The 20356-nt window shown below is 54.6% G+C and overlaps 11 protein-coding genes and 1 non-coding gene across 12 annotated transcripts; 4 read left to right on the top strand and 8 right to left on the bottom strand.

The window, feature by feature from the left end:
- Nucleotides 1-85: 85 nt before the first annotated feature.
- CC84DRAFT_t89 lies at nt 86-170 on the top strand. Its single transcript has one exon. It is a non-coding gene; the product is annotated as a tRNA-Gln (tRNA).
- A 9-nt stretch (nt 171-179) lies between these two features.
- CC84DRAFT_1167742 (leukotriene A-4 hydrolase) lies at nt 180-2636 on the bottom strand. The gene is made up of 2 exons (XM_018179250.1): nt 2157-2636; nt 180-2073 (listed from the first exon to the last, which is right to left on the bottom strand). The coding sequence occupies exons 1-2, from the start codon at nt 2384-2386 to the stop codon at nt 384-386; spliced, it is 1920 nt and encodes a 639-aa protein (XP_018031901.1). The 5' UTR covers nt 2387-2636; the 3' UTR covers nt 180-383.
- A 125-nt stretch (nt 2637-2761) lies between these two features.
- CC84DRAFT_1167741 (uncharacterized protein) lies at nt 2762-4906 on the bottom strand. The gene has a single exon (XM_018179249.1). The coding sequence runs from the start codon at nt 4755-4757 to the stop codon at nt 2940-2942; it is 1818 nt and encodes a 605-aa protein (XP_018031900.1). The 5' UTR covers nt 4758-4906; the 3' UTR covers nt 2762-2939.
- A 141-nt stretch (nt 4907-5047) lies between these two features.
- CC84DRAFT_1262589 (uncharacterized protein) lies at nt 5048-7280 on the bottom strand. The gene is made up of 2 exons (XM_018185162.1): nt 6486-7280; nt 5048-6426 (listed from the first exon to the last, which is right to left on the bottom strand). Exons 1-2 carry the CDS (start codon nt 7162-7164, stop codon nt 5489-5491), a joined length of 1617 nt encoding a protein of 538 aa, XP_018031899.1. The 5' UTR covers nt 7165-7280; the 3' UTR covers nt 5048-5488.
- A 1-nt stretch (nt 7281) lies between these two features.
- On the top strand, nt 7282-9213 carry CC84DRAFT_1189836 (uncharacterized protein; the record flags this gene model as incomplete). The annotated part of the gene is made up of 3 exons (XM_018181078.1): nt 7282-7284; nt 8201-8289; nt 8430-9213. The coding sequence occupies 3 exons, from the start codon at nt 7282-7284 to the stop codon at nt 9211-9213; spliced, it is 876 nt and encodes a 291-aa protein (XP_018031898.1).
- A 76-nt stretch (nt 9214-9289) lies between these two features.
- On the bottom strand, nt 9290-10802 carry CC84DRAFT_1228657 (putative O-methyltransferase; the record flags this gene model as incomplete). Its single annotated transcript, XM_018183646.1, has 4 exons — nt 9290-9537; nt 9605-10173; nt 10236-10517; nt 10569-10802. The coding sequence occupies 4 exons, from the start codon at nt 10800-10802 to the stop codon at nt 9366-9368; spliced, it is 1257 nt and encodes a 418-aa protein (XP_018031897.1). The 3' UTR covers nt 9290-9365.
- A 218-nt stretch (nt 10803-11020) lies between these two features.
- Nucleotides 11021-11980, bottom strand: CC84DRAFT_1167738 (EF-hand). Its single transcript, XM_018179248.1, has 3 exons — nt 11889-11980; nt 11465-11814; nt 11021-11399 (listed from the first exon to the last, which is right to left on the bottom strand). Exons 1-3 carry the CDS (start codon nt 11938-11940, stop codon nt 11277-11279), a joined length of 525 nt encoding a protein of 174 aa, XP_018031896.1. The 5' UTR covers nt 11941-11980; the 3' UTR covers nt 11021-11276.
- Nucleotides 11981-12220: 240 nt separating this feature from the next.
- On the top strand, nt 12221-12823 carry CC84DRAFT_1221023 (DUF1770-domain-containing protein; the record flags this gene model as incomplete). The annotated part of the gene is made up of 2 exons (XM_018183221.1): nt 12221-12727; nt 12803-12823. 2 exons carry the CDS (start codon nt 12221-12223, stop codon nt 12821-12823), a joined length of 528 nt encoding a protein of 175 aa, XP_018031895.1.
- Nucleotides 12824-13011: 188 nt separating this feature from the next.
- On the bottom strand, nt 13012-13971 carry CC84DRAFT_200810 (uncharacterized protein). Its single transcript, XM_018185565.1, has one exon. It carries the CDS (start codon nt 13773-13775, stop codon nt 13269-13271), a length of 507 nt encoding a protein of 168 aa, XP_018031894.1. The 5' UTR covers nt 13776-13971; the 3' UTR covers nt 13012-13268.
- A 197-nt stretch (nt 13972-14168) lies between these two features.
- On the bottom strand, nt 14169-15123 carry CC84DRAFT_1099960 (SGNH hydrolase; the record flags this gene model as incomplete). Its single annotated transcript, XM_018174845.1, has 4 exons — nt 14169-14278; nt 14330-14714; nt 14781-14899; nt 14958-15123. 4 exons carry the CDS (start codon nt 15121-15123, stop codon nt 14169-14171), a joined length of 780 nt encoding a protein of 259 aa, XP_018031893.1.
- A 1075-nt stretch (nt 15124-16198) lies between these two features.
- On the top strand, nt 16199-17961 carry CC84DRAFT_1100175 (amino acid permease-like protein; the record flags this gene model as incomplete). The annotated part of the gene is made up of 3 exons (XM_018174855.1): nt 16199-16934; nt 16983-17727; nt 17784-17961. 3 exons carry the CDS (start codon nt 16199-16201, stop codon nt 17959-17961), a joined length of 1659 nt encoding a protein of 552 aa, XP_018031892.1.
- Nucleotides 17962-18099: 138 nt separating this feature from the next.
- CC84DRAFT_1262582 (uncharacterized protein) lies at nt 18100-20145 on the bottom strand. Its single transcript, XM_018185161.1, has 4 exons — nt 20021-20145; nt 19245-19971; nt 18828-19196; nt 18100-18775 (listed from the first exon to the last, which is right to left on the bottom strand). The coding sequence occupies exons 1-4, from the start codon at nt 20104-20106 to the stop codon at nt 18107-18109; spliced, it is 1851 nt and encodes a 616-aa protein (XP_018031891.1). The 5' UTR covers nt 20107-20145; the 3' UTR covers nt 18100-18106.
- Nucleotides 20146-20356: the final 211 nt, after the last annotated feature.

The raw sequence follows: 20356 nt of genomic DNA, 5'->3' as shown, positions 1-20356 counted from the left end.
CTACCAGACACCGTGTACATATATACTTTGATTAACGTTTGGCCGCATGAAATCACGCAAGCGCACGTGTTTAGCACATTCACTCGGTTGTGTAGTGTAGCGGTTATCACTCCGGATTCTGATCATCTCAGGACATTCCGGCAACCCCGGTTCGATTCCGGGCACGACCTCGTTTTTTTTTGCGGTTTCGCTGTCGGTTTCATTGTGGAAAACTTTTCTTTGACACCTACTTCGGCGCCGTTGTATCCTATTCTGCGCGTGGCATGCCTCAGCCAAGACTGCAAAAAAGTGTTAACCATATAAACGACGGAAGAAAGAAGCTCTATATCCTTGAGATTGTGTCTTCTTGTTTCAACTGTATCCAAGATGTACTATTCCACCATTCACTTCTTTTCTTCCCCAAACAGGTCCTTCTCCACCATTTGTCTGCAAATCGGATGGTAAAAGTCTCTGTTCTTCTCAAACGTCTTGAGCGCGAGATCGCGATCTACCTTCTCCAGCAACCTAAAGAGCGGCCTCACAAACTTCATCCGTCCAATCCTGCCCAAAAGCTCCGCCGTGGGCTGGTACGTCTCCTCCGCCTTAGCGCGCAGCCCGACTGTCAAGAACCGGCTGAGGACTTCGATGTTCTTCGTAGTCGTGTAGCCGTAAGTCTCGCCAAGCAGTTGTACGTCTTTAGGCGTGAAGGACTCGGAAATGGCTTGAAGGCGTTCGAGGAACACGACGGACTGATTGGCTACCCAGCCGTTGATATCAGAAGCCTTAGGGGCGAAGGAGGCTTCCTTCTTTGAGACGCGTGCCTCCCACTTGGAGGCGAGTTCATAGCACGTCTTGACCATCGTATCGTCAAACTCGGGCTTCTTCGGGAAGCCGGGGGTGTAGAAGAGCTTATCCCAATCGAACTCGTCAAGCTTCTTCGCGGCCTCTGCGTCCTTGGCGAAGAAGTCGATAAGGCACGCTTTGAAGTCGTAGCTATCGAGCGATTTGAACTTGAATGTGTCAAAGTAGTGCGGAATGAACGTGTCCCACTTATCCTTGCCTAGCAGAAGCTCAAATGCATAGAGCGCATGGAAGCCCTTCTCGTAGGGGATCGAGCTGAAAGCGTCATCCGGGTCCTTGCCCTTGAGATCAATGACAAGCTTTGTGTATTCGTGGTCTTCCCCGTAGTTCTTGATCGAGTCTTCCAGGGCTTTCCAGCCAATGATGGCGGAGAAGTGGCGGTGCTCTTCTCCATGCAGATAGCCCGCAATTCTGCGCTCAAGATACGTCGTCCAGCCCTCGTTGAGCCAGAAGTGCTCCCAGCTTCCTGCACTGACCAAGTTGCCAGACCAAGAGTGCGAAAGTTCGTGTGCAATGACATCAATGTTTTGCTTATCACCGGAGATGATGGATGGCGTGGCGTATGTCCACACTGGGTTTTCCATGCCACCGTAGGGGAAGGAAGGCGGCAAGATTAGGCAGTTGTACTGGGTCCATTGGTAGGGCACTTTGACGATGGAGTGGATCGCCTTCATGAAGGGTTCCATCTCGCCCTCGAGTTCACGCTGGCACTCGAGGAGCTCCTCCGGGCCAGTGTTGATGAGACTTCGCGGGCCGATGGAAGCAGCGGCAATGTCGCCGCTGGCCACCGCAAACAAGTAGCTCGGGATGGGAACCCTCTGCTCGAATGTGTACAGCAGAGTTCCAGCTTTGTCGTCCTTCCCAGCCTCGTACTGGTGAGATCCTGTAGGGAGGCCAGAAGCAAGAACAGGTAGCGGTGATCGAAGCTTGAACTCAAATGTCGACTTGACATCGGGCGTGTCCTGGCACGGGAACACGGAGCGTGCGTGGATTGCCTGGCACTGCGAGAACATGTAGGGATGCTTCTTGTTCGACGTCTGCGCCGGCGTCATCCACTGCAGTGCTGTGCATTTGTCTGTCGTTGAGACCTTGACCGCGATCTTGATGCTCTCGCCCTTCGGTACACCCTTGTCAAGCGTGACGGTCAAGGGGGCACCATACGGCTCAATGCGCTCACCCAAGTTCCACTCGACGTCTTTCCCATCAAGCTTGACATCCTTGACGTCCAGGAAACTGTACAAACATGTCAGCATTACAGAATGTACGTGGCGCGTTGGCGCTGGACCCTTTCAAATCGCGGAGAGGGGAACACCGACCTGGTATCCAATACGAGCTCCTTGGCTTCAGCGTCCGTCAGACTCTCAAACGTCAATTCTACCCCCCCGTTGAGCACCTTCTTCTCAAAGTCGATCTCGAACTCCGCTACCGTGTGTGTCGTCAGGAAATTGTGGTAATTGGACAGCGTGTTCGGATCTCTTGGCGTTCTGATCGTAACATTTGGATCCGTCATTGGCACCGTGATCTTGGCGGCAGGCGCTTTGTGCATGGTGGAATACAGCGCTCCTCGGCGATTCTTTGCTCTGGCGATCTTGCTGTGTTGTGGTGAAGCCAAGCAAGTGGAGTTTGGGATTGAGGCTATGCGAAGTGAGGGTGCCGTGGAGTGGGACCGGCGAGAGAAAGCCGCCGCTGGCCGTGGAAGAAACCACCTGCCGTTTCCAACATTGGACCGCGGCAGAGGCGTCGCGCAAGCGCGCAAGCGACACACAGAGTTCATCAATTAGATAGATGGGATGTCATGACACCGGATGCGGAAGCTCAATTGAATTTGAGATCAAGCACGGGGCATTATTTGGCCATTCAAGCTAGGTCACGAGACCTGGCCTTCGGTACGCCGAAGGAGCAACAATGCACATGAATCAATGTCCGCACTAACATGTCATTTGTCTAGGGATAAAGCGCAGCCGTAAGCTTGTTACAGGTATATAACAAAATCAACCCTACTCCCCTGCGCCAGAACGCTCAAACCCTGCGTTGGTGCCATCCAACTGAATGCGTGTTCCAAAACTCCGTCAATTCTAGCCACAATTCATGGGATGATCTCAATCGTTCTTGCTGCTGCGTCCCTTCGGCTGTCTAGCCCGCAGCACAAGGTTGAAGTCAGGCCTTGCGCTTTGGTACTGCTCGTTCGTTGGTGTGCGAGAGTCGCTTCTTCCTGTCCTTCCTCTATCCTCTTCCCCGTCTCCTATCTCAAAGGCATCGTCCCGTAGCTCAATCAGATCGCCTAGATCACCTCCCACCGCTCCGATGACAGGGACAGCAGATCGCCTGCCTTGTCCGGGTGTCGATGGTTCCGTCAAGAGCTTCGATGCTTGCGTGCCCACTTTGCGTACCCATCCCTCGATGGCGCCGCCAAATTCTTGTAAATCTAAGCCCGCCCCTCCCGACGGAGTAAGTGCACCTGAGCCGCCATGGTGTACCCTCCCAGAATCGGCCTCGAGCAGACCTGGTGCCCAAGGCGTGAAGTACTCCTGATCCGGCGGCGGTTCGACGTTGGGAAGATGCGCAGCAAACATTTTGTTCAGGGGGTCTTGACCAGGACCAGGACTTCGCACGTTCTTGCCCATTGTCCCTACGCCTCCCGGTCCATGCAGATGAAATCCTGATGTATTTCGAGGGCGTCCTTGGTACGGTGCGGATACAGTGGACAGATTGCTCGATGCTCGAGGTCGTGAGATACTGGTAGTGGGAGAGTGCGTGCTCGTCGAGGTGGAAGACCGTGGCATGTCAACGGAAGCTCTCGGTGTCGATGCATCTGAGAAGACGATAGACTTCCGTCTGGCAGGAGGAAAGAAGCCCAGTTCTCTTCGCGGCATGCGGCCTATCTCTATTGGTTCTGTATCGTTGGGCAAGAGTACCCAAGAGTCGTGTTTCCATGGTGGTTCTGAGTCGGCATTGGACACCGAAGGTGAGAGCGTGGACGACGTGTCGGAGGCCTTGGGTCTCAATGCGGTCCAGCTGTTGGGCAGACCATTGGAGCTGTCTTCTGAGTCATTGCTCCAGTCTCCAAGGAGCAGATCTCCGTCTTGGTGGCCATCAGGACCCGCCACGGGGCGCCCTTTCACTCCACACGCATCTACGGGCAGCACAATGATCTTCTTCGTCTGTACGCTGTCATTGGGCCACATGCGATTGGCCTTCCGGAGCACCCCAGGCTGGCAATTGAACTTGATCGTAATGCCCGCGAGTGTGTCCTGTGGGCGCACGTTGTGGATGTATATGAGGGCGTCGCGGTCTTCGTTTTCTCCAGGCGGCGCCGACGAGCTCATGCGATCGTCAGAATTCCTTCTCTTTAGACGGCCGACCGAGTCTGCCATATGGCTGTCAGCAAGAAGCAGGTCTTTGCGTTTCATTGCCCGAACCATGCTCTCCCTCTCTTCTTGTGAGCCGGCGCCCACGTGGGCAGTCGATGAAGCTGAGGGACCCCATTGCTTGGGCGGCGCGCTGGTGGAAGTGCGACGGTGTGAGCCGAGCAACGGTTTCCGCTTTCTTGTGGCTGCTGATGTGTCCTTTGCGCCTGCCTCGTTGCCGAGCACATTGGTTGCCAAGCCTTGAATAGCGGACCACGAATTTCCCCATAATCCTGATAGAGTTTTCTGGGCGTCTCTTCCAACTCGTAGTGACTGCGAACCCGAGCGCTCGAACGAGGACGCGGGCGCCGGAGCGGCGTTGTAGCTTGGGGCACGGGCGCCGGGAGTGGGCGAGACGGCGCGGGAGCCAAATGGAGACGTCCTGGCGCTGCTGGCGGGTGGGTTCAAGTCATCTTCAACTGATATCAAGCGGCGTGTCCGTGGGCGCAAAGTCGACGTCGCAGGCGTGGAGCTGCTCTTGGACGAGGGAGAGCCATTGGTGGGGTTCATGGCACTCTAAAGCCGCGCGGTGCAGGTGCGAGGGGAGCAGCATAGGACAGGATGCGATCGCGAAGTCTGCGAAGGCGCATGGCATACAGGCTATAGAATCATGCTCGGGCGAAGTGCAGACAATAGCTGAGTGCCGTGCAGTTGTGAGGCAGCTTGGGAGCCGCAGCCGCGACACGACGTACGTAGCTCAATAGCGCCAAACCAAGACCGAGCGACCGACATTCCCGGCTTGGGACCCCTAAAACAGCCGCAGCCAGTCGTCCGTCTCCGACGCCTTCTCACCAGTCCGCAAGTTGCATTTTGTATATGATGGGAGTCTCATCATGGCCAGGTGGCCTTGTTTTGCTGCCCGAGCACATCTTCCGTCCATTTTGTGTTTGAGATTTCTTAAGAATGTACAGATAAGAGCATGCTCGCGGTTATCACACTGGCTCCACCACCGGCCGTCGAACAACAGTCCTTGTCGCAGAGTTACCCATACACATGGCCACTTTGTTCTATTACAGCAACGGTCGTCACGCACTCATAAGTGTTCCAGGTTCAAGTTCTAATGCTCGAAAGCGTTCAAGCTCATCATTCGAAACCAACAAGTATAGCGACCATCCGGTGGCAGCACCATCTCTTGCGAGACCGACCATTGTAAAGTCATTCATCAACCGTCAGGAAAGCACCATAACAACAAACGCGAACAGAGCAGCCTCATGATGCAAAAGCAAACAAGCAGACCCATGCTACCGCCAGGGACTTGAACTGGTTTGCACATAGCTGACGCTTTCGAAGTCCAAATCAAAATCGTCGATATCGGCAAACTTCTTCGCCATCGCTTCCAGGTGCGATGAGGGCTTCTCGTTCGTCTCTCGAGCCGTGTCTCCTCCGGACTCGTCGTCGTCTTCGTCTGCCTCAGCTCTGCCTTCATTCTCTTTGTCAGACGATATGCGTCGACCATAGGTTCTAGAGCCTTTGGGAGCTCTGCGTGTTGTCGCAGCAGTCTTCTTTGTACCGCGAGTCGACTTCTTGGGCGCTTTTGGAGCCGCAATTTTCTTAGCCAGCCGTGCATGGCGGTGTAATGGCATGGAAAGCTCATCTTCATCTGAAGCGATTGGGCTCTCGGACTCGGAGTCATCGCGAGTGGCCCTCGTCCGGCGCTTCGGGAGCATAGCTTGAAGTTTTGCGGTGGATATGCCTTTCTCGCGATCCGGTTTTTTCCTTCCTTTCGACGGCCTTGGGCGATCCGTATCCTCACCTTCTGACTCTTCGACATCTTTTTGCGCTAGTGCTGCCTTCCGTCTTGTCCGCTTTGGGGCCATTGGCGCGTCCTGTGGGTCCTCTACGTCCTCGATATTGTAGTCGCTGCTTGACATTGGTGGTGCCATAGTTTCGCTGAAGACTTGGTCGTCCGCACGTCCATCCCCTTCGTTCTGATCATCTTCTTCCTCAGTACTCCGTACAACATCCGGTAGACTTGGTGAGGGTGACCGCGACTCAATGTCCGGGCCAGAGGGAGGATCGTAAGGCGGTGAAGACCGTGGTACCTGGACAACGGGAGACAGTTTGCGCTTAGTTCCGCGCGAACTGGAACTGGAAAGATTCACCCCGCTGTCAGTGGCACCTTCTTTTCCTGCAGCATTCTGCGTTTTAGGGAGCGGTGTAGATTCGGCGTTTGGATGGACTGCAGATCAGTACGGTAAGCAAAAGCCTGGTAATGGTTCGCATGCTTGTAGTGCTTACAGTCATCTAATTCGTACAAGTCCATATTGCTATGGTCACTGTTATTGTCTTCCACATCGATCGTCTGATTAACCATGCGCAACAGACTAGGCTGTCTGGGCCTTCGCTTGAAGTTCGTCAAAGCTAGAATTGATCGCTCGTGCGCAGGCGTAGCGCCCACTTTGATAGCGGATGGTGGTCGAGTTCCGTGGGCGGGTGAATCAGAGCCCAAAGACGTGAAAGACAGCAGGTGGTCGCCAAATCCACTGCTATCGCCCTCTCCAGTCGCCACATGACTTGTATCTTTCTGCGCCGACCACGACTGTGCAGGTACAGTCTCCTTCAGCGATCTTTTGCTCGAAGATCCTTGCGCGCTGCCCATAGACTTTCTAGTTCTTCTTGCTTGTGATACAGGTGTATGATTCTTGCTGGAGATTTCCGTTTCGCTAGCGACAGGGATTGCGCCGGTCATTGTGAGTTCCACCTCTTCTTGCAACTCCACTCGTGGTGCACGCCCCCGCGCACGCGTCGCTTTTATGACAAGGCCGTCACTATCCTCACTAGCGACCTCCACTGGCTTTGGCGCTGCAGACTTGCGCGATTCCGGTTGTTGCTGGGCAGCAGAAGGTTGTGCGGCCTTAGTCGGCTTCATGACGCGTGCCGCTGTGGACGCGACTCTGGTCCGCTTCGGGCGCGGCATAATGCGCGGGGCCTGGCGCAGATGGGGAAGAACGGATGTGTTTTATTCGATGCGCGTTCGAGCGGAAGTGTAGGATGGGCGGGATTTGTTCGGTGTGCAGAAAGTTGGGGAGGGGCGATGGCGGCGGGATGTTCGAGATATCCAAACATCACCATTCTGGCTTCACGCGCTAAGATCGATGTCTATCCGAACAAGGCTTAGCGAAAGCTTACTGCGAGCGTCGGCACGTGACGCTTCCACGCGCCTGGAAGCCCCCGGGCTTCACCCTGTAATTGATCTTCATTCGTGCATGGCAGTCTGCATCAACTTCTCATGCTTGATTGCACCGAGTCTTTGAAGCGTGCCTGCTGTTCACACCTGCTAAGATTCTTTGCTGAATTCAGTTTCGCAGAAGGCTTGTTCATGCCAGCACTAGCAGTACAACCATATACTCATTGAGTATGGATTTTCGATTCTGAATCGTGAGTTGACTTGATTCACCGCAGGTTCCTGCAACTTAGGTCTAGCTCTGTATCGCCGGTAGTCGAGCGATCACATTCGGGCCTCCTGGCAACAGAGTCTCAGCAAGCACGCAATTCCATCTGTGTAATGCGAGATCGAATCATCGAAGAATCATCATCGCAGCTGCCGTCATGCCTTTCGGAGAAAATCCGGAGTCCCTTTAGACGCTGAGTGGCGGATGAAACATGCCGAGCGCAAACACCACCGACTGCTCACGACGTGGTCCCCGCACCACCAACGTGGAAACTTACGGCGCAATTCTCTTTCTCAGCCCCCTATAAACGCGCCAAGCACGGAATATACGCAGTTCTCGCTTTGGATGAAACTTTTGACAGCGTTAACGTAGCTCCCGCTCCCTTAGACTGGAAAACGTAATTCGACAACTTCCCATCCTGCAAACAGACGACTCTAGGCTTCTTTTGCTTGCAATGCTTATCGAAAATGCTTCTAGCATGTTTCATTGACGGATGAGTAGGAAGAACGAGAAATGAAGACGGGATAATACATTAAATAGATGAACTACCTCAGGCAGTAGGCATCCATCCTTGGTTTGTCCGCTCTTTTTGTCTGCTTTCCATTCTTTTCTTCATCCCCTTTTCGTCATTCGTTTACTCTTTCATCATGGTCCAACTCAATTTTATGCTGGCCATCTCGGCCCTAACGATGGGTGCATTGGCACACCCTACCATCAAACACCTGGACAACATCAAGAAAATTGACAAGCGCATCTGCTCTATTGACGAAGGGAAAGCATTTGCCCGCAGCTTACAGTCCCGCGCCGACATCCCCTCCGCAACTACATGGGACCCTCCCTCCAGCATGACTACTGGCCTCGACCAAGTCTGGGCACGCACTCTCCAAGAAAACCCAAACTGGTCCGACGATAAGAACTGGATCATGGACCAGCTCATCGCCAATAACGGCTCTATCAACTACTGCGTGCGCTGGAACACCGCCGCACACAAGAGCACTGCCTCCGACCGCACGAAAATCGAGGCTGGCCTCCAGCGCAGTCTGAAGAAGTGGTTCGATACGCTCGTCGGCTTTGATGGGTTCCCACTCACCACGCTCGCTGTCAAGGTCGTCGGGTACGCAACGAAGGATAAGTCAATGATCGAGGGAGACACCTCTGCCATTGATGTCTACACCACCGTCGACGCAGACGGCGTCCCAGAGTGCGATCCCCGCTGCTACCGCGCCGCCCACCTGGATGGCGACCTCTCCGGCTGCCCGAGCGGCGCTGCCGGCCGCTACGACATCTCCCTCTGGCTGGACGAGTCGCTCGAGGGCCAGAACGCGGGCTACGGATACAATTGGGGCGAGGAACTCGCGCCGGACTACGTGCTTGACAACTTGGATACCGAGAACATTCACATTCTGCAGCACGAAATGGGGCACGGATTTGGGCTGCTCGATTTCTACGACTGGGTTCCTGAGGGGCAGACGAGCTTTGTGATGATGGCTGGCAGTGCGATGGAGGTCACGGAGTTCGACGCGTGGATGCTCCGGGACTGGTGGAGAAGGTTGAAGGCTGTACGGAGGTGGTAGGTGTGCTCTAGGTGCTAGCGTTGCTAATGGAATAGCCCCGTAATCGACGGTGTAGTTGGCTTTCGATTCTCTGTATATGCTCGCATCCTTGACGGATCCCTAAACAAAGGCAACCATGTAAAAGCACCACAGTTTACAGTTTAGCTAGCTACTCACGCACTCCCCCGCCACTCCGCGACCACAACCCCCGTCGCTGCATTCCCCTCCACTCTCTTGACACTGACATCGAAACCCCCCTTGCCCGCCCGCGCAAACACATCCTCCCAATCCGCGACCGTCCTTTCTCGAGAATTGAACAGCGACATCATGATCGCATCCATCGACCTATGCCCGTCAGCCATTACACTCGGAATCACCAGATCTCTACTCGACTCAGGTCCGCTCTACTCACCTCACCTGCATCTCCGCCAACAACCCCAGCGACCCATGCTCCGCGAGCACGTGCTCCTGCAGCACAATTTTCCCGCCTTTCTTCAGCACAGGGACGATGTTCTCAATGACACGGATGCAGTACTTGTCGGGCCAGTCGTGCAGCACGTACCGCAGGAGATACACGTCCGCGTTCCTCGCAGGCTGGGGGCTGAACATGTCGTGCGGAACCAGACTCACCCTACTCCCGAGCTCCTCAGGCACCTTGCCCTCCGCGCCGTCAATGACTTCAGGGATGTCCTGCACGACGAAGTTCAGCCCCGGGAAGCGCCGCGCAAGGTGCACCGAGACGTGACCCTGGGCGCCGCCGACGTCGACGACGGTGGTGCCTGGGGGAAACGCCGCCCAGTCCAAGTGCGAGGCCAGGGCATCGAGACTGGCAGGCGAGGTCGAGGACATGGCGCCTGCGAAGCGGCGGGCGCGGTCGGGGTGCTCAGCTAGGTATTGAAACATGTTGAGGTCTGTGTTGTTGGCGAGGGAGTAGCCTGAGATGTTGGGTTCTTCGCTGCGGTGGGCGATGGCGTCTGGCGCCTGCAGTGGGTTAGGAGGTGGTTTGCTCTCGAAAGAGGGATATGGGAGGGAGGGAGACGCACACGAGCGTGGGCTGGCCAGCACTCTGCGAAGGTCAGGCCCATCAGGTCGCCAATCAGTTCATTGTCGACCAATAAGCGTGATGCTGCGGTGTGAGCGACAAGGCCTTCATCCGGCTCTACGAAGACACGGTGGTGGATAGAGGTATGGCGGATGATGCGTTTCAAGTCGTGCTCGAGAAGTTTGCATTTGACCGCAAGATCGCTGAAGGAGATGGTTCCGCCTACGGGGACATGCTTGGCGATGTTGAACCGGTAGACAGAGGCGAGAGGCGCGAAGTTGGACTGGAGGTTGGTCGGTGACTGGATGAAGTTCCAATTCTAGGAGAGACAGACCTCGGGCAACAGCTGCTTAACAGGGCCTTCCAAGAGCTGGCGAAGCTCTATCGTGGCTTCTATCACGTTCGTCCTCGCCTTGGTCACACTTGGAGAAGGTTGGGGGAAGGGTTCGGTTGGAGCTCCAGCTGCAAAAGACGGCTGAGGAAGCTTGTTCTCGTTGAGGTGTTCGTCTAGCGTGTGCGTTTCAGAGGCTATCAACTGAGCCAGCTGGATGATGCGCGAGGTCGACATGATTGTGCAAGATCACGTTGTGCTCGGCTTGACTGTTTCGTACAAGTCTATCGGATACATACCTACACTACCAGCGACAACATCACTCTGGCCATGCTTGCATCCATACCCCGCACTCACGTGCACTTGTTATCGCCGCGAACGATGGATTTGTACCCCTGTAATTGCACGGGGCGTATGACACGCCAAGACTGGTGTAGTCAATCTCCAGCCCTGCTCTGCGTTGGTGTCGTACCTTTCTGACCGCTACAAAGGGCATTTCGCCCAGCACTCTATGTGAGTCAGCGATGGAACTCGTCCAGAACGAGGCAGCAAAGTAAGTGGAATCGCATATAGTAAGAATCTTGATCCTGTATTGTGGTATCAGATACTTGAGCCCGCCCAGCCCGTGGTGCCCCGTAACCCCAGACTCCTCGCCAAAGATCAGAAACCAAGAAATGCCGTGCCGTGTCGTGATCAAGCCATATGATACAATCAAAACTGGTCCAGGGTCATGCTCATGGTGACGTCGGTGCTCTCGACCATCTTGGTGAACTCCTCGAAGCTGATCTTGCCGTCGCGGTCCAGGTCGGCCTCCATGATGGTCTTGTCTACGATCTGCGACGGTCAGTACCTTCCTTTCACTGGAAGCCCCCGGTCATGCCAAAGATGGGTAAGCGTACCTGCTGTAGCTGCTGGTCCTTCAAGTTGCTTCCGACCATCATCTTCAGCACGATGAAAAGCTCGCCGTTGCTTATGTAGCCGTCACGGTCGATGTCGTAGACGCGGAAGGCAAAGCGCAGCTTCTCCTCCTTGTTGCCCTTGCTGCTGAATGCGGACAGCCCCGATACAAACTCCTGGAAATCGACGTCGCCGCCGCCGTCCTCGTCGAAGATGGCAATCATGCGTGTCGCGAGCGGGTTGGAGGAGATCTGGGGGAGGGCAAGGAATTCGTCGCGGTCGACGGTGCCCGAGTTGTCCTTGTCGAGCTTCATGAAGCGCTTGCGCAGGCGGTCCACCTCGTCGCGGTCGACTGCCAAATGGTGTCAGTGGATGCCTCAGTTTTCAGCCCCGCGCGTGCGCACGAATTGCGGGGAGGCAGCGTACAATTCGACCCGGAGGCGATGTTGTCCAGGATCGCCGACGGCTGGTTTCCCATTGTGGCGGCGCGTGCGAGAGCGGTTCGGCGTGTGCGTGTGTTGGGTGCGTGTGTTGTGCGGGTGGCGGCGTCGTGGGGTCGCCTGGAACTGGGAGCTGCTGTTGCTGGCCTCGCCCCGCCAGGGTCGCTGTTTGCTCACCACTCACCCCCTGCCGCAGCCGCAGCCGCTAGCCTCTCCGCGCCGGCTGCTTATGTAACGCCCGCGCTTCACAGCAAGCGACATCATCGCGCCCGCTGCCCACGGCTGCCAGCATCGCGCGCTGCCAGTTGCAAGCCAGCCATGGACAACCCGGGCACTTCCGAGATCGCGTCGCTGCTGCAGAACACACACATCAAGCGCCATCCCTCGCCGCGACACGACCTGAATCCTTCCACGGCCGCTTCCGCGAAGCAGCCCGTCCGCCTCGACGTGCACCCCGACCCCGACGCCTCCGACGTAGACGAAGATGAAGTCCCCCTCGGTGTCTTGCGGCCAATTCCCCGGCGGAACGCTATGCCGCCGCTTCCCGACCTGCGCCTCGAGCAGACCTACCTAAAGAGCATCGAGCACGCAGAGTCGTGGCAGGCCGTGGCGTGGATCACTTTCAAGGACCACGTGCTGCTATGTTTCGGACAAGGCCTAGTGTGGACGCTGGTGTTGAGCGGCTGGAGGCACCTCAACCGCTCCGCCAAGTTCAGCGGCCGGGGCGTCGGTGCGCGGATACGGAGGTGGTGGTGGGGCGTGAACAACTGGAAGATACCCAACGAAAAGCTCACCGACACCAAGCTGGCAAAGAATGCCTCCGGGGTGAGTGCTGATTTTCTCAATGTCTGAGCCCATGGGATGGTGCAGATTCGCAGGACGCGCTAACGTCTGCCGCAGTACTACAAGAACTCATTTTGAGGCTCTGGTTTGGAGCGGAGTAAGGAGAAATGGTTCTACTGTAAAATATTCAACGTCATACCTCCATGCCCTTGCCTGCTTGTCTCTGCTGTGCATGCCTGAAATGGGTGCTGCTGCGCTGCATTCCACTCCACCTATCTGCGGACTGGGTCTGCCCATCGGATCTACCAAGACTAATGCGCAGCCCATCATAGCTGACCTGATTTCACGGGAGTGGTCAAACGTGTACTCGGGATCAGGGTGAAAACAAGGGCCGAAAACACAAGCCAAGCCGTGTTACGATTCGGCGCGTATCAAAGTCCTCGTTGGTGAATCGGACCATCTCTTCGCTATGCCAAGTCGCTTCTGGAGTTGAGCTCCGATTTCTTCAGAAACGCACTGCAGGGAGAGTGGTTAGAAGGTAGCGAGCAGACGGCCAAGTTCCCAGGGGCCGAATCAACCCTCTTCAAGTGTTTACAAAGTGGTTGTATACTGGAAAGATTCTGCGACGACGAGGTTCAGGAGGCTTGAAACACTTGCTCATACAGCCGTGCGAGTTCGACGCCCTCGGCGGCTTTTTACAGGACTCCGACTTCAAAGACGCAACTATCGACGCAGTCATCGGCGGGATGGTAAAGTACGAGAAATTCCATTCTAGATCGGCCATCAATTGTACCCTTGCAGCCACAGGTTTTCTACGCACAGGCACCTCGCCGTGGATCTTGCTGTCTATGTGTATAATCGCGGTCCCAACAGCAACGACTATGGATCCATTTACTGCACGGAAACCTCGCTCGAGTTTTGCCACGACCTCTTCGCTAGACTGAACCCGAAGCTCAATCCATGTGTGCCTCCGGAAAGGTTGAGCAGACTCTATCACGGACAGAGCCCTGCGACTACCACGACAATGGGAGAGAGAAGCCTTGCTACAAGGAGCGGTACAACCTCTGAATAGACTGCTGTTGATAAGCATCTAATCAATTCTCGTCACTCTTCTCTAAGTTCAGGTGCCCATATGCTTGGATTAGATGTTAGGCATTGACTCGCATCACACCGGCGAAGGCTCCCATTCATATGCGCAAACGCATTCCAAGGACCATTAGAGATAGCGCCGGCCGGGTTGGGTGTATCTGACGGTTGTCCCATCAACGGCTTCACTCTCCGCAGATGCGCATTGTTCACATCGGTTGGCCCGTCCTACTTTATGTTCACGGTACCACCACGTAAGGACATGCATACCTATCAAGTCTGCAGGACTCTGCATATTCGAGACCCACGGAGCGATCTGCAAGCGCTGCTCTTTTTTGTATCAAGGCACATCATGCATAATAGACACTGTCGGTTCCGCTACGCCGGAAAGACCGGGTCAAAGCGCAAAAGGAATCTTCTCCGGCACAAGCTCAGGATACTCCCTAGCAATTACCATCTTCATCTCCTCGCACAAAATGGTGTAGCCTTCCCCACTAAGATGCAGTCCTATAGTCCCATTAGCTCGCACTCCTCCAACTCCACCAACATATAACTCACCATCGACCAGCAGCTTCCTCAAATCACTCCTCCCTAACCCCCTATCGCCAGGCACCTGCTCACCCCCATCCCACCCCACCTCCCTCATACACGCCCCCCACAGATCCACTACCGCCGTCTCGCTCTCTGCCCCTACCTCAACCACGGCCCTTGCATAGGCCTGCGCGATCACCGCCTTCCGCGCAGACTTGGCCGGCTCTTCCCAGTCGTCAAACTGCCACTCGTCCACCGGCGGCGGCGTGATGAGCAGGACTTTGACGTCCCGGTGTGCAATGATGCAGGGGTGCGAAAGAAGCTTATGCAGGTTGAGCTTGAAGTGCTCGAGGGAGATGTGTTGGCCCGTGGTGTGCGGGAGACAGGCGTCGTTTGCGCCGAAGAAAATTGTCTTGCTGCCGTTAGGTCATCCTCATCCTGGTGGTGCAGTTGCTGGGCTTTGCGGGAGCAGACGTACCACGAGTCTCACCCTCGCTTCCTGTGGCTGTGGAAAGAACTTTGGCAGGACATTGAGTGCGTCAGAGGTGTTGTAGCCGGCGAAACCGCGGGCGATGATGTCGATGCGGCGCGTGTAGTCTTTTGCTTGCGTTAGAGGGGTCTGAGCGGGGTGGTTGTGCGGTAGGGGAGGGTGTACCGTAGCGGAGCGAGCCGACGCAGCTGAAGCCCAGTGAGGGGTTGCCGTCGATCTGGGTTATGGAGTCCCCGAAGAAAATGAATTGGGGGTATACGGCTCGATGGGTGTTGTCGTTATTGGGTAGCTCTGGTACCACACTGGACGTCTGGGGTGTGGTCGTAGACATACTGCGACGAGCATAGTCGGGAACATGGGGCAGAGTTCTAGTCATGGATGCGTTGTTGTGTATGGATGTCTATGCTCGTGTATGGTGGGGTGCGGCGGCAAGCAGCCGAGTTGGGGAAGGTGGGCTGACGGCCACTCCTGGAGGAAGTTGGTTTACTTCTTCGTGACATAACGCGAAATCACGACTATCAGATCCATCACTGAATATCGCCCCTTGTGTTTGGATGACTGGTGCCTCTTTCAAACTCGGATAATAGCAAATCCCGGAGACATCAATGCTTTTACTCTTTACTGTCGTATAATACTTCGATTTACGTTTGCTCTGGGCTGCGGTGAAATCTTACAATACATAGCTGCATATCGTCTTGGAATCATGGCTTGTAAAAGCTTGATTTTCGACAAGAAACATCCTTTGGTACGACATTTGCGGGCGCTCGATTTGAGCAGTAATGAGCTCTGCTGCCGAAAGTCTCTTCCTTTCGCCCCCAGACATTGCAAAAGTATGAACGTGTCGCCCACTGAACAGCATTTTCTCTCTTTCCAAGTACCCAAGGTATTTGTGTTCCCATTTGCGACTATCATGTCAGAGAGATCGTGCGAAGACCTCGCATATACCTGCCGAAAGCGGACCCACCTAGCACGCAATCCAGCAACCGAGTATTCGCAGCGCATTCGGCCCGGCCACGCGTTCTAACGGCAGACACCCAAAGACCTTTCCCAAACATAATCAAACGCCGGCACCAGCGATATGGCCATTGTTCCAGACGTGGCGCCGCCGAAGCCATAGCACCTACCCAATGGACCTGCGCAGCGTTACATCCCGCCGCCGAAGCTGAGTGGCCGTGATACGCGAGCACGACATTTTGGATTTTTCCTCGTTATCTCCGTACATAAGCCTGAGGATGCCCGTTGATAACGTCGGGCGACGACTTTCTTACGGTCGGGAAGGCGATGATGGCAGCAATGCACGTTTGATTGATGCATCCACGGAGCGAACTCAATATAACACTTTTACGACCGGAAACACGACTGGAAATACAGGGAATCAATCTTCCTCAAGAGCTGCGATTCAAACCATGGGGCAACAGGAAGAGTTGAACAAGCACGATGTTGGCGTTGGGGTCGATGCAACGCACGCCGCTGATCTCGAAGCTTCCTGGAGCCATGGCCGCGTGCAAGAGGGTGACTTTGTCACGGAGCTCGAAAACAGCAGGCTGCAACGAGGCCTCCACCAACGACACATTCAGATGATCGCCATTGCTGGCGCTATTGGCACTGGTCTCTTTCTCGGTCTCGGTGGTTCAATCCAGACCGGTGGGCCACTGGGTGCGCTTCTGGGCTACGCAACTGTCGGCTTGATCGTATGCGCGGTCCAATTTGCGCTTGGAGAAGTTGCTGCGCTGCTTCCTGTTACTGGATCGTTCGTCCGACATGCCGAGTTCCTGGTCGATCCCGCATTTGGCTTCGCGATAGGCCTCAACATTGTATATGGAAATCTCCTATCGGTCCCTGCGGAGATTAGCGCCATTTGTGTCTTATTCGAGTTTTGGACCGATATCAACTCTTCCCTGTTCATCTGCATATTCATCTTCATCACCTTCGTGGTGGGAATATCATTTGTCGGCATCTACGGCGAAGTCGAGTTCTTCTTTGCGTGCCTGAAAATCCTTCTGGTCATCTTCTTGATCATCTTCGGCCTCGTTATCGATCTTGGAGGAATACCGGGACAAGAACGCATTGGTTTCCGATACTGGAATCACCCTGGCCCCTTCGTCGAACACATCGCAACCGGCTCATGGGGAAAGTTTCTTGGTAGGTAACATGCATCCTGTTTTTATATAGTCACTAACATGTACAAAGGCTACTGGTCGGTGATGACTAGCGCTGTATTCTCGTTTGCGGGCGTGGAAAGTCTGGCAATGGCAGCCGCCGAAACGCAAAACCCACGCCGAAACATCCCCAAAGCGTGTAAAAAGGTCTTCGCGAGAGTCCTCTTGTTCTACATTCTTGCCGTCCTCATTGTCGGCATGATCGTAGCTAGCGATGACCCCCGCTTAGGAAACGAGAGTGGCGACGCTTCCCAGTCTCCCTTCGTTATCCTCGCATCGGCAGCAGGCATCAAAGCGATCCCCTCTATCGTCAACGCTGTAGTCATCACCTCAGCTTGGTCTTCGTCCAATCAAGCTCTCCTCGCCGGAACTCGCGTATTGTACGGTCTCGCCATCAAAGGTCAAGCGCCCACGATCTTCCTGCGCACCACGGCGTGGGGCGTTCCCTACGTCTGCGTTCTATTCAACACCTGCTTTATGTTTCTCGCGTTCATGTCGTTATCCAGCAACGCCATGACTGTATTCTGGTGGCTAGTGGATTTGACTGCTGCAGGAGTGCTTATTTCGTGGTCGAGCATCTTGCTGAACCACACAAGACTTTGTTTGGCATTCAAGAAGCAGGGAATCTCACGACGAGAGCTTCCGTTCTACAATAGGTGGACGGAGTGGACTTCGCCGATAGCACTGGTGGCCTGTCAGGTTATCCTCTGGACGGGCGGCTTCTCGGTCTTCACAAAAGGCGGGTGGGATACCGCGACGTTTGTCTCATCGTACCTGTAAGTGATCGATTCTTTGTCTGCACATGGATCAATCTCTCTAACGCACAGTCCAGGGATATCCCGCTTGTCCTTGCCGCTTTCCTGCTCTGGAAATTCATCAAGGGCACCAAGTTTGTGAACCTGGCAGACGTCCCGCTCCGTGAGGCTTTGGAAGAAGTTGCGAAGCACCCGGAGCCATCGGAACCCAAGAGGACGGGCTGGAAGCGAATTGCAAATATCTTATGGGATTGATCCAGCCCGTTATGTTAGAGAGAGCGGACCAGCCGAATCCAAAGTACATAATAATACAAGAGCAGTATGAAGACCCGTAGATGCGTGCGCCACAACCCCCCCCCCCCCCCCTCTATCAAACCACCTCAAGATCACCGACCACTTCCTAAGGCGTCGGCATCACAAGATCCGACGTAACCTGAGCCTTGTATGCCTTGAGAATGATCTCATCCTGCTTAAGTCCCGCGATGACCTTCTTGACGCTGGTAGAATACAGCATCGCCCTCTGCCTCTCCGCGCCAGCCTGAGCCTCAACCTTCCGCTGCCAAGCTTTCTTCTGCGCCTTGATCTGTTTGGTGAGCGCAGTGGTCGGCGTCGCCTTCCTCTGGTTCTCGAGCAGCACGATCTTCTTCGCGATAGCCGCAACCTCCCGCTTATGTTTGACGATCTGGGTCGTCAACCTCTTCACCGCGGCTTGTTTGTTCTTCTTGTACGCTGGGGTAGCTTTCTTCTCCAGAGCCTGGAGTTTCTTCATCGTCTGCTCCAGGACAATGATCTCCTTCTTGAGCTCGGTCAGGGCGTGCGTGATCTGGGTATTAGCCCAGGTCTGCGCTTTGGTAGAGATGGTGCTGAGGTGCGCCTTCATGTACGCGGTCCATTCTTTCTGGAGGTCGGCACCTGCAGGGAAGACGCTTGCTGCGGGGACATTGGCGGGTAGGTTGGCCTTGTCGAACATGAGTTCTACGTTGGCGAGTTCTTTGCCGACGTTGGCGATGACGCGGCGCATGTTCGTCGTCACTACTGTCTGGTCCATGTAATCGAACACGCCAAAGACCTGTGAGTACAGTCAGCTTTGCGTTGTGGTGGGGTATGTGGGTAGAACATACCATCTTGAGTGCAGTCAAGTATCCGTTCGAAGGCAGCTTTCCGTTCAAGCTCTTCGTCACAAGCGTTTTGAAGTTGGTAGCGGACATTGGCGCTTTCCCGCTCCAGATCCGAGCCTTGTACGAGTTGATCTTGTCGTCGCAGAGGACGAAATCTTCCAACTGGGTGTTCGAGCCGAATGCATTGAAGACTAGGTCATTCAAGGTATTTCCAGAGTTTTGGGGTAGCTTCGCAAGACCGTATGTCGGCTTGTTCGTCCTAGCTTTGATCTGTTTAACGGAGAGTTTGGTGTTCCAAGTATTCAAGAGGAACTTTGCAAGTGCACTGTTCTTCTTCGCAACGCTTTCCAGAAACTTTCCTAGGGTTTGGAGCTGCAAGATCAGAAATATGTACGCTTATAGTGACAAGGAAGAACTGACCTCCACGATATGCTCGGTAGCAAAGTCTATAGTGTTCGCAGGCGCCTTCCTCAAGTCCTTGACTCTGGCATCTTTAATACTGTTGTCAACAAATTGGAAAGCATGATGGGCTGGTGTGCGGCCACTGAAGAGTTTCCCTGATCCTGGATAGTCCAAATTTTTAATTACCAGGGTCCCAGCAGTGCCCATCTTGGGCTTTTGGGTCCGAATGTCACGTTTCTCATGATGCTCCACCGCAGCAGTCTCCGTTGGTGTTGGAGCATCCGTGATGTGCATATCGATGGCGTAATTCCCAGCCCTCTTGGCTACCTTTACCGCACCAACGTCTTCCAGTGCAGCTTCATCAGTACTGCAGTCGATGAAGAGATAACAGGGGTCGATTGCCGTGGTAGGACGAGAAACTGCTGGGGTGGGCCAAACGTTCTTTGTCGACCTCGACGCCGACTTGGACACTGTCTTCGACGTTGGCTTCGATGTAGGCTTCTTGGACGACGACTTGGACGGCGTAGGCTTAGGGGTATTTGTCCTCGTCTTCGTAGGTTTTCTCCTACGCGAAGGCTTTGGTCTCGACGGTCTGGAGCCACCACGTCCACCACGTCCACGGCGGGCCTCTAAGAGCATATGGTGCTCACTTCTAGGCTTTTCGTCGGCTACATGCTCCCCTTGGAAGATCTCATGGTTGTCCGGCGTCGTGTGATCGATCAGAGGCAGCCCTAGGACTTCGCGACTGGAATGCTGCTCAGTGATGGCAACACAAATGCGCACGAAAGACTTACTGCTCGTTAGGAATGGTCAATCCTTGTGCTAAAAAAGAAAGAGAAGCCCAAAGCAGCACGAGGCTGTGAGAAGAGAGAATACGCATTTCTGGAAACGACGGTAAGAATGGAAGACTGGATCAAAGAGTGACTGAAAAAACAACGACTTCAACGTATGCCCATGGTACTATGACAACTTATGCCCCAAGATTTATATCTTTCTGAGATTACTGCTGCCTCTTTTACATTTCCGGACTCGGATGCTGCTTTCGTGAGGTGTGAAGTCCGACATTGTGTCACGTAATACCACGCCCAGGGAAGACACTCAATGACTACGCCGCTTTCCTATACGAGTGC

Source organism: Paraphaeosphaeria sporulosa (genome assembly GCF_001642045.1).
Source record: "Paraphaeosphaeria sporulosa strain AP3s5-JAC2a unplaced genomic scaffold CC84scaffold_10, whole genome shotgun sequence".
Taxonomy (NCBI): domain Eukaryota; kingdom Fungi; phylum Ascomycota; class Dothideomycetes; order Pleosporales; family Didymosphaeriaceae; genus Paraphaeosphaeria; species Paraphaeosphaeria sporulosa.
This window is presented reverse-complemented; position numbering and strand designations above follow the sequence as displayed.

Bases quoted from the DNA above. Each gene is read 5' to 3' on its own strand.
- CC84DRAFT_1167742 (XM_018179250.1), bottom strand. From the start codon at position 2,386: ATGCACAAAGCGCCTGCCGCCAAGATCACGGTGCCAATGACGGATCCA. The intron at 2,074-2,156 runs GTCGGTGTTCCC...ATGTTTGTACAG, and splicing joins GAGCTCGTATTGGATACCAG to TTTCCTGGACGTCAAGGATG.
- CC84DRAFT_1167741 (XM_018179249.1), bottom strand. From the start codon at position 4,757: ATGAACCCCACCAATGGCTCTCCCTCGTCCAAGAGCAGCTCCACGCCT.
- CC84DRAFT_1262589 (XM_018185162.1), bottom strand. From the start codon at position 7,164: ATGCCGCGCCCGAAGCGGACCAGAGTCGCGTCCACAGCGGCACGCGTC. The intron at 6,427-6,485 runs GTAAGCACTACA...ACTGATCTGCAG, and splicing joins CTTGTACGAATTAGATGACT to TCCATCCAAACGCCGAATCT.
- CC84DRAFT_1167738 (XM_018179248.1), bottom strand. From the start codon at position 11,940: ATGGGAAACCAGCCGTCGGCGATCCTGGACAACATCGCCTCCGGGTCG. The intron at 11,815-11,888 runs GTACGCTGCCTC...ACCATTTGGCAG, and splicing joins CATCGCCTCCGGGTCGAATT to TCGACCGCGACGAGGTGGAC. The intron at 11,400-11,464 runs GTACGCTTACCC...TGACCGTCGCAG, and splicing joins AGGACCAGCAGCTACAGCAG to ATCGTAGACAAGACCATCAT.
- CC84DRAFT_200810 (XM_018185565.1), bottom strand. From the start codon at position 13,775: ATGCTTATCAACAGCAGTCTATTCAGAGGTTGTACCGCTCCTTGTAGC.
- CC84DRAFT_1262582 (XM_018185161.1), bottom strand. From the start codon at position 20,106: ATGCGTATTCTCTCTTCTCACAGCCTCGTGCTGCTTTGGGCTTCTCTT. The intron at 19,972-20,020 runs GTAAGTCTTTCG...GCAGCATTCCAG, and splicing joins TTGACCATTCCTAACGAGCA to TCGCGAAGTCCTAGGGCTGC. The intron at 18,776-18,827 runs GTATGTTCTACC...CTGTACTCACAG, and splicing joins ACTTGACTGCACTCAAGATG to GTCTTTGGCGTGTTCGATTA.